Below are 19,179 nucleotides of genomic sequence, written 5' to 3'. Positions count from 1 at the left end.
CACATACCTAAGTCATTTGGGTGAGCAAATCGAGGACCAAATGGACGGCTTCCTATAACACCTGGGTAAACAAGGACCGCCAACCCTCCAGATGACCGTAAAGGAGTCTCAGGCTACCTTAAGGCCACACATGATGCTGCTGGTCAGTAGCAAAGATCTCCAGAATTCTGACTTCCCAGGAAGATGTGCAAAAATACCACCCACATAATAGTTGCTCTTTGGCAGAAGACACGGCTGAGGGATTAAAGTTCTCCTAGAAAATAATAGAACTGTAGATTTGGAAAGTACTTCAAGGGGTCATCTAGACCAACCCCCCTGGAATTCAGGGATCACAGCTAAAAAATCCCTGACAGATGGCCATCCAACCTCTGTTTAGAAACCTCCAAGGAGAGTCCACCACCTTCCAGTGGGGTCCGTTCCACTGTTGAACAGCTCTCACTGCCAGAAAGTTCTTCCAAAACTCTAGTTGTATTCTCCTTTCTTGTCACTTGAATCCCTTGGATCGGGTCCTCCCTCCCAGAGCAGCAGAAAAGGAACTTTCTCCATCTCCCATGTGTCAGCCCTTCAGATATTTGAAGATGGCTATCATATCATATGGAAGCGAGAGCTGGACCATAAAGAAGGCTGATCACCAAAGAATGGATGCTTTTGAATTCTGGTGCTGGAGGAGACTCTTGAGAGTCCCATGGACTGCAAGAAGATCAAACCTCTCCATTCTGAAGGAAATCAGTCCTGAGTGCTCACTGGAAGGACAGATCCTGAAGCTGAGGCTCCAAGACTTTGGCCAGAGTCCCTGGAAAAGACCCTGATGTTGGGAAAGATGGAGGGCACAAGAAGAAGGGGGCGACAGAGGACAAGATGGTGGGACAGTGTTCTCGAAGCTACCAGCATGAGTCTGACCAAACTGCGGGAGGCAGTGGAAGACAGGAGTGCCTGGCGTGCTCTGGTCCAGGGGGTCACGAAGAGTCGGACACGACTAAACAACAACAATCATATCACCTCTCAGTCTTCTCCAGGCCATATACGCTCAATTCCCTCAACCATTCCTCACATGGCTTGATTTTCCAAGTCCTTGATCATATTTCATTGCCCTCCTCTGCAGCTATATGCAACCATGATCTTAAGAGGATTGCCTTGGAGGTTCAAAAGAAGCCTGTGTATGTGGGCGATGAGAACTCACAGGAAGATTCTTCAATGGATGTGAGAGGATTTGGAAGGAGCCATAGCTCTCCAGTCAAGTCAACATGAGCCAGGATCATAGTCATAGATGGGAAGGCAGGTCAAAAACACCAGGGAAAGTGAAGGGGGAAAAATCAGTTTGGTTGGCATTTTAATATGAAACTAACAAACTGAAGAGCGAAAAGTTGTTCTTCTTGTTCTCTGGGAAAGCCAATGTGAGAACCTCCTAGAAGTGCTCCAGGTGGTCTTTCTGAGGTCTCCTTGAGGTAGCCAGGTGGCCACAGGTGCTTCTGCACCTGCGGACTGCCAAATCTCTAACCGCAAAGCCCAAGACTTCAGGAGAAGGGCTGGTATAGCCCAAGGGCAGCGCAGGATGGATGAAACCAGCCAGGGATATGGAGATGCAACTGATACTGCCAGGAACAGAGGCAAGGAGTCAGGATGAATCACGACGCAGCCAGCTCATGTGGGAATCCCCAGCTAGAAATGTTTTTGGATGGCAACATCCATGGGGCTTTCTGGGGACTGAGCCAGATGATACGTGCAGGTGTGCATAACTAACTCCAGTCTTAAAGAAAAACACACCTGAAACACAGGGGGTGTTTTTTTTTGGGGGGGGGGAGTTCAATTGAGAGCCCAGTGGTTGTGGAGGGAGCAGGAAGCACTTAATGCTTTTGCCTGCCAGCGGTTTCTTCCACGAACCCCCCCCCCCATTCAGACATGCATATCTTTCCCCCTGTAAGGAGAAAAGCAGATTGGAAGAGGTTTTGTATTTTACTCTAGCCCTGTCAATCACTGGAAGGTTACCTATGACAGGACGCGGGCTTCAGGTTGGCAAAGGTTGCCCACCCATGGACTAGACCAGGCGTAGGCAATCTCGGTCCTCCAGATGTTTTGGGACTACAACTCCCATCATCCCTTGCTGACAGGACCAGTGGTCAGGGATGATGGGAGTTGTAGTCCCCAAACATCTGGAGGGCCGAGTTTGCCTATGCCTGGACCAGACGTTCCATTGTGTTCTGGGTGGGGTAGTCTATGCTGTAAATAATTTTAAACGGTGGAACTCACTGCCACAGGAGGAAGTGATGGCTGGCAGTCCAGAGGATTGGGGATGCCCATGAGCCAGAGGCAGCAATGCCAGTTTCTGGATACTTTCCATTGAGGCACCTGGGTGGTCACCGCTGAGAACAGCATGCCTTTGGCCTGATCCAGCAGGCTCTTAATATGTTCTTATGTGGGGGAGGGGGGAGCATCTCTTGAGCCAATAACCCTATCCCAAATCCCCACAGGAAATTCGGTTCTGCATTTTATATCTCTCCAAACGTTGCACTCAAAGGCTTTTGTAACACAGCGTGTGACTCTTAAACTTGGAGTGCTGCACGCCCTCCTGGTTCATCAACACGCTCCCTGCCTTGCCCCAAACTTATTGTTGTCATCAGCCTGGATGTCCCAAAAAGTTATTTCTGATGTGGTAATTTTCCCTGCTGTTACCCACATCCGGCTGTTACTCCCTCCCCTCCCTTTAACAGAGACTGAAGGCAGATTCCTGCTCAGAGGATAACTGCTTATAAAATATTTCTTACACAGGGCTGACTCTGGAGAGTTGCCAAAGGGAGCAGCTCCTGCAAGAAAAATAAAAATGAACCCCCAGCCGCACCCTGACTCTGTCCCGTCAATGTTTTCCAGGCACAATTCAAAGTCTTGGTTAGAGCTGAGAAAAGCCTAAATTTCTTGTTGTGCTACCAAGAAGGAGAAAAAGCACATAGGGATGGCCTTTCCAGATCAGACCTTCTTGCCTAGGACTAGGCTATAGGCAAAGAGGACCAAAATGGGGGGGGGGGTCATTCCTTAGCATTTGCCCTCTAATATCCAAAGGCCTCCTTCATCCTTCCATGGAAGAAATGTGAAATGTTTCATAGCCAAGTTAATAAAAAGGTAAAGGGACCCCTGACCATTAGGTCCAGTCGCGGACGACTCTGGGGTTGTGGCGCTCATCTCGCTTTACTGGCTGAGGGAGCCGATGTACAGCTTCCGGGTCATGTGGCCAGCAGGACTAAGCCGCTTCTGGCGAACCAGAGCAGCGCACGGAAATGCCGTTTACCTTCCCGCCGGAGTGGTACCTATTTATCTACTTGCACTTTGGCGTGCTTTCGAACTACTAGGTTTTCAGGAGCAGGGACCGAGCAACGGGAGCTCACCCCGTTGCGAGGATTCAAACCGCCGACCTTCCGATCGGCAAGGCCAAGGCTCGGTGGTTTAACCCACAAGCGCCACCAGTGTCCCTTAGCCAAGTTAATAGTGAGTAGCTTTTCCTTCACAACAGAGCATCCATAAAAAGCGCCTTCTGCTTCTACTTGGAAGTAAGCCACGCCTGACCCCTTCCAGGTTGTTGCTTCTTGCAAGTGGGATTCAGATACATTCCAGCGATTTCACATGAAAGAAGAGTCTGCTGGATCAGGTCTAAGGGGCTCTGTTTAGTAGTAGTAATAATAATAATAATAATAATAATAATAATAATAATAATAATAATTTATTTGTACCCTGCCCATCTGGCTGGGTTTCCCCACCCACTCTGGGCGGCTTCCAACAAAGATTAAAAATACATTAAAAACCCAGCTTCCTGTTCTTGCATGTGAGAAACCGGCAAGCGCAAGACCATTCTCCCACAATGTGGGATTCCGAAGCATTTCCTTCTCTGACCTCAGAGGCAGTTGTGCAAGGTTGCACAATTAAAGTGAATCACTCCACTTCGCCAAAACATAATAATCAGACTTTTTTGATAATGGCGCAGGAAAGTGTGGGGTGGCAATTGCTGGATGTTGCATGACCTCAAAGCAAACAAAGCAGAACTGATGCTCAAGAAATGGTGGCATTATATTACAACAACAACAACAACAACAACAACAACAACAACAATAATAATAATAATAATTTTATCCCCCTTCCCATCTGGCTGGGTTTTCCCAGCAACTCTGGGCGGCTCCCAACAGAATATTAAGAACAGGATAAAACAAATGGTGTTGCTTCCCTGAACACCTTATGCAAACAAATCGGGATAAATGCTCAAGAAAGAGGTCATCTGGAAGTAGAGGAGGAGGAGGAATTTGTAGAACCATAGCGATGTAGAGTTGGACAGGACCCAAATGGTCATCCAGTCCAACCCCCTGCAGTAAAGGTATCAACAGCTGAATTAAATTCTGTTCACACTGGAAGGACAGATTCTGAAGCTGAGGCTCCAAGACTTTGACCACCTCATGAGAAGAGAAGACTCCCTGGAAAAGACCCTGATGTTGGGAAAGATGGAGGGCACAAGGAGAAGGGGACAACAGAGGATGAGATGGTTGGACAGTGTTCTCGAAGCTAACAGCATGACTTTGACCAAACTGTGGGAGGCAATGGAAGACAGGAGTGCCTGGCGTGCTCTGGTCCAGGGGGTCACGCAGAGTCGGACATGACTAAATGACTAAACAACAGCAAAAATTAATTTCCACTTTCTAAACCAACACAAGAACTGGAACACAGCCATCCTTTGAAATTCGCACTACTCTGAATTTTGCAATGCTCTTCTCCAGCCAAGGATTATGTATAATAAAAGCATAGGCTAGAGAATGAGATGTCCCTATTGCCCAACCCTCCCACTCAATGATGCAGGAAATCCAGAGCAAAAACACCCCCAATATATGGCTTGCCTAGTGCGGGGGAGGCCACGATCCCTTGAGATAATTTGTTCCATTGTCAACCTTTGGCTATAGCTTACATATTTTTAAATATATATATTTTTTAAAAAAATAACATGAGCATATGTAAAGTGCATTATACTATCAATAACTTTGCACAAAAACACATGCAGTTCCTAAGAAACACACAGATAGACACTATAGTGTGTTGTGTGGGGTGATGATGGAGGAGGTTCTAAGATAATGGATAAATGCAATTGTTCTTAAGTTGCCACCACAGGGCACTGGTGTAGAGAGAGAGAGAGAGAGAGAGAGAGAGAGAGAGAGAGTGCTGCCCTACCCTCTTCCTGCCATGATGTTTACCACACAGCCAGGGAGCAGACCCACTACAAAGGAAAAACTCCAGTCGAGACCCTGCCCTAAATTCCATCGCTGGCAGAGGCCAGTGGAAGAGCAGGCCTGGGAAGAGCACACAGGACGCTGTTCTGGGAAGGGAGCGGAACAGGCTTGGGGTCTGGATGCTGAACAATATAAAAGGCTTGTCATTCCACAAGGAGGTGTTGCCGGAAAGGCAAGCAGAGGCTCGCCTGGCCATCAGATTGCACAAGATGAAAGTTCCTCATGCTTGGAAGAAGATCATAGAAACACAGTGTTGTAGAGTTGGGAGGGAACCCAAGGTCATCCAGTCCAAACTTCTGCAATGCAGGAAACTCAATGAAAGCATCCCATGGCATAAGGCCACCCAACAGCTGGTTAAAAACCAGGAGAGTCCACCACCTCCCAGCAAGTCTGTTCTACGGTTGAACAGCTCGTGCCCTCAGAAAGTTCTTCCTAATGTCGAGTTTGAATTTCCTTCCTTTCATTTGAATCCATTGGTTCGGGTCCTGCCCTCTGGAGCAGGAGGAACAAGCGGCTCCATCTTCCATGGGACAGCTCTTCAGATATTTGAAGATGGCTATCTTTTTGCCTCCTCTTGTCCTGGCTAAACACCTTAGTCTTCCTCTGCACACCTTCCAGCTTGTCAACATCCTTCTTAAACTGTGGTTCCCAGAACTGGGCAAAGGACTCCAGGTGTAGCCTGACTGAGGCATAACAATGCAGTGCTATTACTTCACTCGATCTGGATACTAGGAAAGGAGCCTAGTGGGAAACATACCACTTCCCTTTGTATGAACCTATCCAGACCCTGAGGTCATCCCCTGCAGGCTTTCTTTGTGTGCCTCCTCCATGAGAGGTCCAGAGGGCGGCAACATGAGAATGGGCCTTTTCTGTGGTGGCTCCATTTGTAGAATGCTCTCCCCAGGGAGACTCACCTGGCACCTTCATTATACACCTTTAGGTGCCAGGCAAAAATGTTCCTCTTCCAGCAGTCCTTTGAAAATCCGTTGTGGATGGGGGCATTATTGGGCTGTCTTTGTTTTTATTAATATGCTGTATTTATTGTACTTTTATATTGTGAACCACCCTGAGATCTACAGATATAGGGCTGCATACAGATTTAATAAATAAAAAACCTGAGCTCAAATTCTGACTTGGAGGCAGAGGGGATGGCCAGATGCATCTGGATCAGACCTGAGCCACAGTCCAAAGCTATCCGATCTGGTGCTCATGAGCCCCCAGTCAGCCCCTATGGCATCCAGCACATGAATCTGGTACCCTCTGAGGAATCAAGCTCCTCCGTGTAGGGCAGGGGTTGAGTTCCCCATGTTGACATGTGAATTTGCGAAGGGAACTGCCAGAGAGGAGCAGCAAGAGAAGGCATTCTATGCTCAAGCCAGAGTCCAGCTCATTTGAGGCCTTCTGGACCACAAGGAAGGGGCACAGGCTGGAAGGAGTAAAGACACCTGGAGCTGACCTTGGTGCTGAAACACCTGCCTGCCTTGTCCCACTGTGTCCCAGGGGCTTCTCATCGAAAGCAGAGGCAGGAGCCCACTTAAGTCAGGTTTCCTCAACCTCAACCCTCCAGATATTTTTGGCCTACAACTCCCATGATCCCTTGCTAGCAGGACCAGTGGTCAGGGATGGTGGGAATTGTAGTCTCAAAACATCTGGAGGGCCGAGGTTGAGGAAGCCTGACTTAGGTTTTGTTCAGAGTAAAGGTAAAGGGACCCCTGACCGTTAGGTCAAGTTGCGGACGATTCTGGGGTTGCAGCGCTCATCTCGCTTTACTGGCCAAGGGAGCCAGTGTACAGCTTTCGGGTCATGTGGCCAGCATGACTAAGCGCACAGAAACACCATTTACCTTCCCACCGGAGCGGTACCTATTTATCTACTTGCACTTCGTGCTTTCGAACTGCTAGGTTGGCAGGAGCAGGGACCGGGCAACGGGAGCTCACCTCATCGTGGGGATTCGAACCGCCGACCTTCTGATCAGCAAGCCCTAGGCTCTGTGGTTTAACCTATAGCGCCACCCACGTCCCTTGTTCAGAGTAGGGCTACTGAAATATTAACCTCAGGACAGGGCATCAAGCTCTTTCTGCAAGCCAGGATCTCCCTCTCTCCTGCCTTTTATCAAACACTCTAGGCAATCTAAACCTCCATGATGATCCAAGAAGATGGAGTGATGTTGGGGCAAGAGCAGAACATGAATCACACAAGAGGGGCAAACCACACACTGCAGAAGAAGCCCAGAGCAGCATGTGGGAAGACTGACGTGCTCCACAACACCCTCCAACCCGCTCTTAGCCGCTCTTCAAATGTGGCAGAAGCTAAAATTTGGACTGACCTGCAATTTTGGCTACGCTCAGGAGCAGTCACGTGATTGCTTTTGCTGAACTCTGCGTGGATACACCCGGATTCAACCCACAATCATGGAGCATCCATTTGGTCACGCAAAACCTGACTTCAGCTAGCCATTTCCACCCCAAAAAGCAAGCATTGTGCAGTTGCAAAGTGCTAAGTATCAGGCAGAGTGAGGTCATCTGGTTACCTCTGCAGCTGTGACATAAACCAATTTGGAAATCCGGTTTGCTCAAGTGCCTGTTAAATCATTTATCATCATTTTTGCCACACCCATCTTCAAGGATCTTGGCACATCTACCAAATCCATATTCAATCAACTAGCAAAATCCTAGTCAGAGCAAACTAGTGGCGTCCACTTCTCCTTGACTCCTTCAGTCCATTTTGGCTTGATCCATACTCCCTGGCAACACCAAGGGTCAGCGCTCAAGAAAGTGGGGAACAGATGCATGGATCCATGCAAAAATCAGCCCATGGTTCCGGGCATTTTGTGTGTGGCTCCATCAAACGTTCACCCAATTCCATCTGCAGAAAGAAAGTGGAGCTTTCAAAGGAGCAGATCTATTCACTGCCATCTTTTCCTTCCCTGCCTTCTGCTACTTTGCCATTTTTTCCTTAATATCCCACACTTTCGACACAAATTTATGTGATGGAAGTTTATAAAGTGGCATGATAGTAGTTTATAAAATGATGCGTGGCATGGAGAGAATGGATGCAGAAAAGTTTTTTCTCTCTCTCCTAACACTAGAATTCATGGACAGCAGATGAAGCAGAATGTTGGAAGATTCAGGGCATGGAAAAGAATGTCCTTCTTTACAGAATGTGTAGTTGGACTGTGGAACTCTCTCCCACAGGAGGCAGTGATGACTGCCAGCCTCAATGGCTTTTAAAAGAGGATTAGACCAGGCTTCTTCAAACTCAACCCTCCAGATGTTTTGAGGCTACAATTCCCATCATCCCTGACCTCTGGTCCTGCTAGCAAGGGATCATGGGAGTTGTAGGCCCAAAACATCTGGAGGGTCGAGTTTGAGAAAGCCTGGATTAGACCAATCCATGGCTTTTGATGCCTACGAGCTATGGCGACTCTGCTCTGACTCCACAATTGGAGGGAGCAATCCTTCTAAATCTTCTTCTTTGGCGATCCCTCGTTGCTGAGTAAGATTGTCTTCCAAAAACACGGTTTCCAAAAGTGAGTCTGTAAGTGACTGTGGAGGCCAATTCTGGATCCACACGTCCTTCCACAGTGGGCAGGAGTTAATCATGGTGAGGGTTTGCCAAGTGTGCCTTCCTCTTAGTGCATTTCTCCCTTGCGTCCTAAGTTCGAGTGTCTTCAAAGCCCATGACACCTTTGGTCAAGGCTGTTCTCCAACTGGAGCGCTCGCAGGCCAGTGTTCCCCGGTTGTTAGTGTTTATACTACTTTTTTAAAATTTGCCTTGAAAGCGTCTTTCAACGTCTTTTGTTGACCACCAGCATTACACTTTCCATTTTTAAGTTCAGAATAGAGTAGTTGCTTTGGAAGACAATCATCAGGCATCCGCACAACATGACCAGTTCAACAAAGCTGATGTTAAAAAATCATTGCTTCGACACTGGGGATCTTTGCTTCTTCCAATACACTGGTATTAGTTCGCCTGTCTTCCCAAGTGATGTGTAAAATGCTGAATACCAGTTACTGGAAACTACAGAAAGGGAGACCTGCTCTTGTGCAGTGTTATTACAGAGAGACAGCCTTTTTCCAGGGGCAGGATCCAGACTAGCCCTCATAAACAGGGAAAGGCAGGGTGTGCGTGCATTGCCAGGGTGTGGCCCCGGCATGGAGACAGGTTCTGCCTGAGAATCAGTCGTGAAGCTATGGGATGTTGGGTGGCAACACCCAGGCACAGAGAGGATGGCGGCTTACTGAGGCAAATAAACCCTGCATCCTATTAATGCTTGCAAATGATACCTTTCCTCAGACCCAGGGAGAAACTGAGTGACGATCCCTTTGCAGAACTCAGATGCAATACGGGGTGTCAGGGAGTGGATTTTAATTACCCTTGCATCAATGTCTCATCCAAAGAACAGAAAGGTCATCTTGGCAGGCTGAGTTGCCATGTTCTCAGATTTTGGGGCATAAGGCAGAGGTTTCCAATGTTTTCGAGTCCACGGCTCCCTTGACCAACTACCTTCTTTCTGCAGCTCCCCTGTGGGGCCCAGGAGCCCAGTTAGGACACCCCTTGCCTGCAGAGCTGGCAGCCCCTCACCCTTTTTCGATACCCTCCCTTGTGGAGTGTGCCCTCAGCCTCCTCTCTCCTCTCTTTGGGAGTCCTCTGGGCAGCCGCTGCTGCTGCCCCTGGTCTCTGAGCTGCACCCCCCTGACCCAAAGAGAGGTGTTTCCTCACACTGCCCCACAGGACCTAGGACTTGTCTGTCCATTCCCAACATCAAGGGCTGGCAGACTATCTGGCTGGGCTTCCTCGCCCGCTTGCTTGCTTGCTTGCTTACTCTGAGGCCACCTCAGCTCCTGGCAACCAGCACCCCCTGGCCAACGTCAGAGACACCATTCGCCTGGGGAACTTGTAACCAGGGCTGCTGCAAGAAACAGCTGTGCAAGCCTTTGGGAGGCAGAGACTCAAGAGGGCATCAGAGGAGGGAGGGGAGGAAAGAGGGACAGAGGACAATGTTGCCAACAGCACCCCTGACCATCATTCAAGGCACCCAAAGGTGCCATGGCACACTGGTTGAAAACCACTGGTGTAAGGGACTGTGGCTTCAGTTGAGGTCTGGCTCAAACCCAAAATCTGTTCCCAAAGCAGTGTGAAACAATAAACAAAGGAAAGCATGTCTCTGAACATGGGCAGAGTGTATTACGGAGCCCAGATTGTGTAGCAGTTAGAGGGTTGGACTAGGACCTGGCAGATCAGGTTTCAACTCCCCATTCCGCCACGAAGCTCACTGGGACATTCACAATCTCTCAGTCTAATCTACCTCACAGGGTTGTTGTGAGCAAGAAACAGAGAAGGGGAGAAGTGTGTGCGCATTGCTAATAGCATCACCGTGCATACATGGGTTTTAAAAGCCTCAGTACCTTAGGCCAGACTTTGCAAGTACATTTTCATGGCATCATAGCATAGTAGAACTGGAAGGCACCCCAGGGGTCATCTAGCCCAACCCCTGCAAATGCTATTTCCCCCTCCTCTCATTAGTCATTCAAGCCTCTGAAGTGTCCTTGCCCAATTCCCGAAGGGGAGCCACACCAGCCAGCTGCCCAGTCCAGCTGAAACTGCAGCAAATGAGACACAGAAGCTTCTGGCACCTTAAACGCCTCAGAGGCCAGGGGTATGTTTGTGGGCTTGAATCCACATCGCAAGACGTACCCGAGAAGCTGGCGGGTGCATGCCCGGTAAAGCTTATGCCACCACGCATTTGTCAACCATTTTGGCAGCCACCTGACGAGTCGGCTTACCAGTTCAGGCAGAGCTCAGCAGGAAACCGTGAGGGATTTGCTGAGCGAAACAAGGTTGCTAATCAGATTGTGGCACCAGCTACAGACACAGGAGCCAGAACACAGGTGCTTTCTGACGCCCTCGGAATAGCTGAGCAGTTGGACTCTGCTGGGAGCAGGGCTTAATTAAAGATCAGACCCAGCACCACTTTCCAGTGCCAAAGCTCAGTGCTGGGCACTGAGGGACAAACATGGAGGCAAGGATGAGCCTCTGAGGAAGTACAGAGGGTCTTTTTATGACGGAAAGGCCCTAGTCAACCTGGACTCCGTAGCCATCTAGGATCAAGAAGGGTGCCCAGGATCATGTTGCTTCCTTCTGGGCAATGCTTGCCCCCAAATCTCTTGCTTTTAAAAATGAGATTATCAGGAAAGGCTTCTGGATCAGACCAGTGGCCCATCTAGGCCAGCATCCTGTTCTCACAGTGGCCAAACAGGTGGCTCTATTGGTGAAACCTGCAAGCTGGATTCTCCCCTCCTGCATCTTCCAGAGATTGGCATCCCTGAGCACTTAAAAGTAAAGGTAAAGGGACCCCTGACCATTAGGTCCAGTCGTGGCCGACTCTGGGGTTGCGGCGCTCGTCTCGCTTTACTGGCCGAGGGAGCCAGTGTACAGCCTCAGGGTCATGTGGCCAGCATGACTGAGCCGCTTCTGGCGAACCAGAGCAGCGCACGGAAACGCCGTTTACCTTCCCGCCAAAGCGGTACCTATTTATCTACTTGCACTTTGACGTGCTTTCGAACTGCTAGGTGGGCAGGAGCAGGGACCGAGCAACGGGAGCTCACCCCGTCACAGGGATTCGAACTGCTGACCTTCTGATCAGCAAGTCCTAGGCGCTGTGGTTTAACCCACAGCGCCACCTGTGTCCCTGAGCACTTACTGCCCTCCAAAAGTGGAACTAGTAGCCATCAATAGCCCTCGCCTCCTCCATGAATTTGTCCAATCCTCTTTTAAAGGCATCGAGGTTGGTGATCCTGCAGTGAGTTCCAGTTTGACTATGGGCTACATGAAAGAGGACTTTCTTTTGTCTGCCCCTAATCTTCCAACATCCCCCTTTGCTGGAAGTCCCTGAGTCCTAGTGTTAGGAGAGAGGGAGAAAAACTTCTCTCTGCGCACTTTCTCTGTGCTACGCATAAAATGTATTAACTGGAATGGCTGAAGTTGAGCTAGAAGAAACCCATAGACTCAAATAATTGTAGTGTTGGAAGGGGCCACCAAGGGTCATCCAGTCCAGCCCCCTGCAATGCAGGAATCACAGCTAAAGAAGCCCTGACAGATGACCATCCAACCTGTGTTTAAAAAAATCTCCAGTGAAGGAGAGTCCACTACTTTCCAAATGATCAAGCACAAATTCTAAATTTTCAAATCGGAGCTTTGAAAATTTTCCTATATCGTGTCCTCCTCACAGAGGGCACATGTTACGGGGGGATCAATGTGATTGAACCTCTAATAATAATAATAATAATAATAATAATAATAATAATAATAATAATAATTTATTTATACCCCGCCCATCTGGCTGGGTTTCCCCAGCCACTCTGGGCGGCTTCCAGCAGAATATTAAAATACAATGACCTATTAAACATTAAAAGCTTCCCTAAACAGGGCTGCCTTCAGATGTCTTCTAAAAGTCTGGTAGCTGTTTTTCTCTTTGACATCTGGTGGGAGGGCGTTCCACAGGGCGGGTGCCACTACCGAGAAGGCCCTCTGCCTGGTTCCCTGTAACTTGGCTTCTCACAGTGAGGGAACCACCAGAAGGCCCTCAGGGCTGGACCTCAGTGTCCGGGCAGAACGATGGGGGTAGAGACGCTCCTTCATATCTACTGGGCCGAGGCCATTTAGGGCTCTAAGGTTGTGGGTGGGTCATTTGGAGAGCCACAATGCCCGACTGGAGGTCCCTCATTGCTGGTTGCAATTTGGCCAATGGGAAGAAGGCAAGGGCTTGGAGGGACCTATTTAAGCCCATGCATGGGCCGGTGAGCTTCCTCTTTTCGCTCGTGCATCGGAACACCCGCCCACCTCTCCCTATATTTAGGGTTTTTTCAGCGATTGGCCTTGCTATGTCATCGTGTGTCATCTGTCATTGGGACAGAGGCACGGTAGAAGATTCCCCACTTGGCTGATTGGCTGTTGCCATTTGGGCTTCGCCTGCCGCGTAGCAAATCATCACAGCTTGTAAAGCTGCAGATAGGACCTGGTTCAAGGTGGTTAGGGAGGCAGAGCTGTGCCTCTGTGAAGGGTATTCCTTTAAAGCAGCGGTTCTCGGTGGGGTTTGGGAATCCAAAGGGTGTATAACTATAACCTGTTTTTTTATTTTGTTTTGTTATTAGTAAGAAAATTGGGGAATTCGTGGAAGGGAATTTGGGTCGACTTTAGAAAAAGGTCTTAAGAATGAGTACTGATGTATAAATATGGATGTTTATAAGTTAAAATTGGTTTTTTCTTTAAAATGAACTAAATATAAAAAGGTGAAAAATTGGGGATAAGAACTTGTTGAACTAACAATTTGAATTGGAATATAAGAAGGGGAGGTGTGGGGAAGTCAGGGAAATATGTCATTGAAAATACGGATTGTAAACTTTATGTGTTTTTTTAAATTTTTCTTTCTTTCTTTTTTTGATTTTTTTTTACTAAGATGGAAAATTTTAATAAACATTTATTAAAAAATAAATAAATAAATAAATAAAGCAGCGGTTCTCAACCTGTGGGTCCCCAGATGTTGTTGGACTACAACTCCCATCACCCCTGAGCTCTGGCCTTGCTAGCTAGGGGTAATGGGAGCTGTAGTTCAACAACATCTGGGGACCCACAGGTTGAGAACCGCTGCTTTAAAGGAATCCAAGGACTCTAATTGGTTTGGTCAACCCTCGGTAGGGTGTTGTGCCTGTGTCTGAGTCCCAGGGAGCATCTGGGGAGTGGACAGAGTCTGCTCCCAGGCTCTTGACCTTCACCAGGTGTTTACCCTTGGCTGACCTATGGTGCGCCCTGGGTCAGCGCTACCTACCGTGGCCATAGGGAGCTAGTTGAACCAGAGCCTATGCAACCAGTGGCGTAGCGTCGGTTGTCAGCACCCGGGGCAAGGCAAGTAATTTGCGCCCCCTAACCCGTGGATTTGCGCCCCCTAACCCATGGATTTGCGCCCCCTAACCCATGGATTTGCCCTAACCCCAGATGTTGCGCCCGGTGCGGCCCGCCCCCCCTGCACCCCCCACGCTACGCCACTGTATGCAACCACTCACTTTTCTGTAATCAATAAAGTTGTGGCCTAAATTCTGCCAAAAAACCAAAACCAAAATTTGAGTCAAATGTGTTTTTATTTATGGGGGAGGTCTCGGGATCTGAACATACAACCAGGAATCAGTGTGTGTGATGGGAGGAATCAGTGTGTGTGATGGGAGCTTTTTCCAACTAAACCCCCTCAAGCTCATGCTTATTCCACCCACTCAGGAGAGCTGAGCTGGCAAAAGCACACCAAAACACCCACACAAACACACACGTACCCAAACGCGCACAACGGGAGCGATGCCCAAGCCATGACTTCTGGTTTGGAGACATTGTGGGCACACCTTGTTCCACTTGCGCACACGCTATCTATCCGCAGGCTGTTGCCTGAATGCCAGATGTGAACTCAGAGACCATTGCGCCCCGCGGAGGGTGAACGGGCACCGCCTAAGTTGTGCGCCCCAATTAATTCCAGCTCTAGCAGCCACGGGACGGGGATCTGGTCGCCTTGCTGGTGCCAACAAGAAAGCCAGCCAACCGGTTCTTTCTAGGAACAGCATGAAAACACTCACAGGAAACCCTCGCCAAATTCCTGAACCACAAACTCTGCTAATTGTGTCCACCTTTGCTAAATCGTCTCCCTCCATCCCCCAGAAACAGCGGACTGTGTTCAAGTGCACTTGCCAAGCCAGCCTCAGTATTTAATCAAATCAAATTATAGTCATTATTCTTCGCTCCCCCCTTTCTTTCCTTCCAGCTACCCAGAGGAATAAAGACTTATGTTACATGATACGGACAAGTTTGTCGTGATACAGCAGTCAGTAGCCACTGCTGAAAACTGGCTTCTGCATCTCAGCTGTGAGCCCTCAAGCCTTTTGGCTAACTTCCAGGACTCTTAGCAAAGATCCCTGGGAACAAGCTTGTGTTACTAATGCTGACATCTGAACCATCAAGTTGGAAGGGACCCCCAGTGTCATCTAGTCCACCCCCACACCCTGCAAAGTATTAATCTCAGCCAAACAATCCCTGACCGATGGCTGTCCAACCTCGGATTTGAGGTGTACCTGTTCTGGGGTGAGCAAAAGGTATAAGGAAAAGCCAACATGTCAACTTGTTTCTCATTCAGTGTCTAAAATCATCCATACTGGAACCCAGGGAAGCAGTGATATCTCATGATTCTGCCTATATCTGCCTCTTTAGAGGTGAAGCAAAACCTTCAGATGTATTTGAAGTTCCTCAACATTTCAGTTTGGCTGCTCACGTTGCCAGAGGCACATTTTCACGTGAAGGCAGGATATGACTTTAAGAATCAATAAACAGAAAATTTGACATTCAAATTGAAATCATAGATTCAAGGACTTGTAGAGTTGGAAGAGATCCCGAAGGACATCTAGAAGATTGATTATGCAATTGCCCTTAAAATGTGGACAGTTCAGACTTGCTGTTTCAGGGCTGTTGTTGGGCAAAACAACATTGTACAGTGTTTCTTGAGGGTCTGATTCCGACAAACGTCCCTGGTGAACTCTCATGACCTATCATCTGTTACATATTGTCAAATACAAAATACCATTGCATGTCACCTCTCAAATCATCTGAAATAGATCTCAAACATTGTCAAATTCTAAACTTCTGTCAAGGACAAATAAGTAACTTGAACTGTGAAAAACGCTGCCTGTGAAGAATCCGATTTTCACACGTATACATGTCAGTTTTAGCTCCGTAAAACTCCTGTACTTTTAACAACTGCCCTCTGGAACCTCAACACACATCCCTGGTCAGGGAAGGGAGAATCACAGATGTGAGTCAATAGGAACCAATAGTTCAGATGAAAAAGTAGTGTGTTTTGGAACTAGACAGATCTCATCAGAGAGGAATGAGTTATATGAAACTCCAAAGCTGGCTACCATTAAAAAATGATCCAAAATAGATACTACATAATTACTGTCCCCACCCTTGTGAGAAGCAGCCAGAAGGATTTTCAAGCGTATCTTGAACAAAACCTACAAGAGGAATTTGCATCCCTACCAATAATTTCCTACATGCCTTAGCCACTGTTTTCTCACTACCAGGAGTCTTTTGCAGAGAAAGGCAGACAGAACAGCTCCCACCTCCACTGAGCAGCCTTGAGAAAACTGCCACCTGCCAGCCTCAGTTTCTCATCTGTAAAATGGGCATGATGACAATCAACCTCAAAGAGCTCTTTGTTGTGAACCAGCCTGATACTGATGTGCTAAGGCAATGGTAGCCGAGAAGAGAGTCCTGTCTGTGGGGTATGGAGTGCATTTGGGATGTGGGGACATACAGATGTATACATTTAAGACGTTTGAGCAGTAAAACAAAGCATTGAAAAGCCAAGTGACCTTTGAATTAGAAAAGAGCGAAGGACTTCGCTGATGCTCTGGGACCTTGCAGAAGCCTGAGAAATGCCTCTGTAGCCTGAAAAAATTATTTCCCTGGGTCTGGTTAAGAAGTTTTCCCCAGGGAATGCCCAGAGGTAAAGGAATTCTGGAATAAAATCCTAAAGGTTATTAATGAAATTTTTAAAGGGAAGCTTTCAATAGACTTTGATTTCATGACAATGGAAACAGGGCTATAGAGAAAGGTGACCAGTTTATCTTCAAAGCTATGATATAAGTGAGAAAGGCAACAATACCTTTAGGTTGGGAAGATAGAGAAAAATGGACAGTAGAGGCATGGAATATTTATTTGTTTGAACTTATTCAGTCGGACATTGTCGCAGTTATGTCACAGGAAACAACATGGAAGGTCAAATCCACCACGGTCAGGAACAGATGGAACCCCTGTCTTCAATGGATAAAAACTACTGGAACAAAAGACGTTTGGTGGAAACTAAAGACGCTATGCCCATGGCTGAGGATAATAGTTTGAACCCTTCCAATGGATATGGGGGGTGGGAAGGGAGGGAAAAGAAAAAATTGTACAGGAAATTTAGAATTTAGAATTGGAAGGAGATAATATGATGTATGTAAAAATCCCGAATTCGAATAAAACTTAAAAAAAAAAGTTTTCCCCAGTGAAACCAAAAGTTTCTGTCTCTAAAGCCGCGTGCGACACGGAGATGCCTGCTTTTCTTGTTGAGGTGTGTAATTTGACAACTTCTAAAAGTTATCTTCTGTCTTGGAATTCTGAATCCCTGTAGTGCTGGTCACCAAGAAAGGCAGTTTATTGACACCACAGCCCTGGTGTGCTGAATTGAAGAGAAACCCACCAGCACCGAAAGGAAATCTAGCAAACCACTTACTTGAAAGGCTGAGCAAGGTGTCGAAGGCTTTGCATTGCATCTGCCCTGTGCTCTGCGTGACGCAGTTCATCCAGAGACCTTGGTAGATGGCCTGGGCTGTCACGATGTTCTCCCCAGCGTAGGCGTTAATTTTCCACTGGGGCATGGCTGTGCTGATGATCAAGCCCACCCAGCCGACGAAGGCCAGGATGAAGCCCAGCATCTGTAGACCACTGTTGGCCATCTCCTTTGCACGGCAGCACCGGAGCTCCTGGGAAGTTTCCAAAGGCTTGGAGCTTTGGGGATCGATCAGCGCCGGAGCCCAGCCGATTCTTTGAGCAACCTTGACGGAGGAGCAAAGCGAGCTTCTGCTTGTTCTTCAGCGCTTGTAATCCGAGAGATTTCAGAGCAGGTTGCTGGATGGAGGAGCTACCCAAACTAAAGTCGGCTGCACCTGTGGCTCACTATTTAAACCAGTCTCCTCTGAGAGCCCCCTAGTGGTTTCGCTTGAGTTTGCCAGCGCATCCTGACTGCTCCCAATGAAAGTTAGGCACCACCAAAAGGTTAACCCTGGGTAATTCAGGGTTGCTGTGTTTTTGGTGTGAAAAATGCAGCGATTTCATCCATTGCAGCAAGATGAAAAGGAATATTTGCTCCAGCCTCCTGTTTCCTTGCAGAACCAGCCATGTGCCTCCATTAAAGGCCACCTTAGCATGCTTCGCGCGCATGGGCACATCATGCATTCCATCACTTATGACGCCTTCATTTTGAGATCCACCCTGTTCCCTTGGTGGTTTTTACTTTTAAGGGCATAGCAGTGGCAAGGGATGAGAGATTACTGATGCTGCAAGGATACCTAATTAAAAACACTGACTCAATAGCACCTTTCTTACTATCATGTACACACTGAGTGTTGAAATCATTCGTGACTTGTGTGTTAACTTTATTGCTGTTTTGGGAGATGACTCGTCATTCTTCAGAGGTACCAATACTTCTGTAAGGGGCATCAAGGGAAGTATCGCTACCTCTCTATCCTGCTTTGGGATGAACCCACCTGGAGCCCTGGGTGAAGTTCTGGGCACCACATTTTGAGAAGGACATTGACAAGTTGGAACGTGTGCCAAGGAGGACAGGCAAGGTGGTCGAGGATCTGGAAACCAAGCCTTTTGAGGAACGGTTGAATGAGTCAGAGGTGGAGCTAGCTGCTCCAGCACCCAGAGCGGTGCACATGCTGTGCACCCAGGGGCGGAGCTAGCTGTCCGTGGGGGTGGGGCTAGCTACCCATGGGGGCAGGACAAGCGTCCCAGGGGGTGCTGCCCCAGAGCAGCACACATGCCATACACCCAGGGGGCAGGGCGAGCTGCCCAGGAGGGCAATTGGCGCGGCAATCGGGGCCCATTGGGGGTGATTGGCGCATCGATTGGCATCCAAGGGGGTGATCGGTGTGGCGATTGGCGCCCAGGGGGGCAGCGCATCGATCTGCCCAGGGGGGATTTTGTCACCCCCCTCATGGATGACACCCGGGATGGACCGCCCCCACTGCACCCCCTTCTTCTGCCACTGGAAGGAGTTGGGGACGTTTAGCCTACAGAAGAGGAGACTGAAAGGGGATATACGATAGCCACCTTCAAATATCTG

General features: G+C 48.3%; 1 protein-coding gene across 1 annotated transcript in view; it reads right to left on the bottom strand.

Annotated features, from left to right (window-relative positions):
- The window catches only part of CLDN1 (claudin 1), a 29,389-nt gene extending 11,138 nt beyond the window's left edge, over nt 1-18,251 (bottom strand). The window contains exon 1 of the mRNA XM_083612997.1: nt 17,563-18,251. Within this exon, the coding sequence (XP_083469123.1) occupies nt 17,563-17,785 (223 nt within the window). The 5' untranslated portion in view covers nt 17,786-18,251. The remainder of the gene's footprint in view (nt 1-17,562) is intronic.
- Nucleotides 18,252-19,179: the final 928 nt, after the last annotated feature.

Source organism: Podarcis filfolensis (genome assembly GCF_964270895.1).
Source record: "Podarcis filfolensis genome assembly, chromosome: 5".
Taxonomy (NCBI): domain Eukaryota; kingdom Metazoa; phylum Chordata; class Lepidosauria; order Squamata; family Lacertidae; genus Podarcis; species Podarcis filfolensis.
The sequence above is the reverse complement of the archived record's forward strand: the minus strand, read 5'-3'. Positions and strand labels throughout refer to the sequence as shown.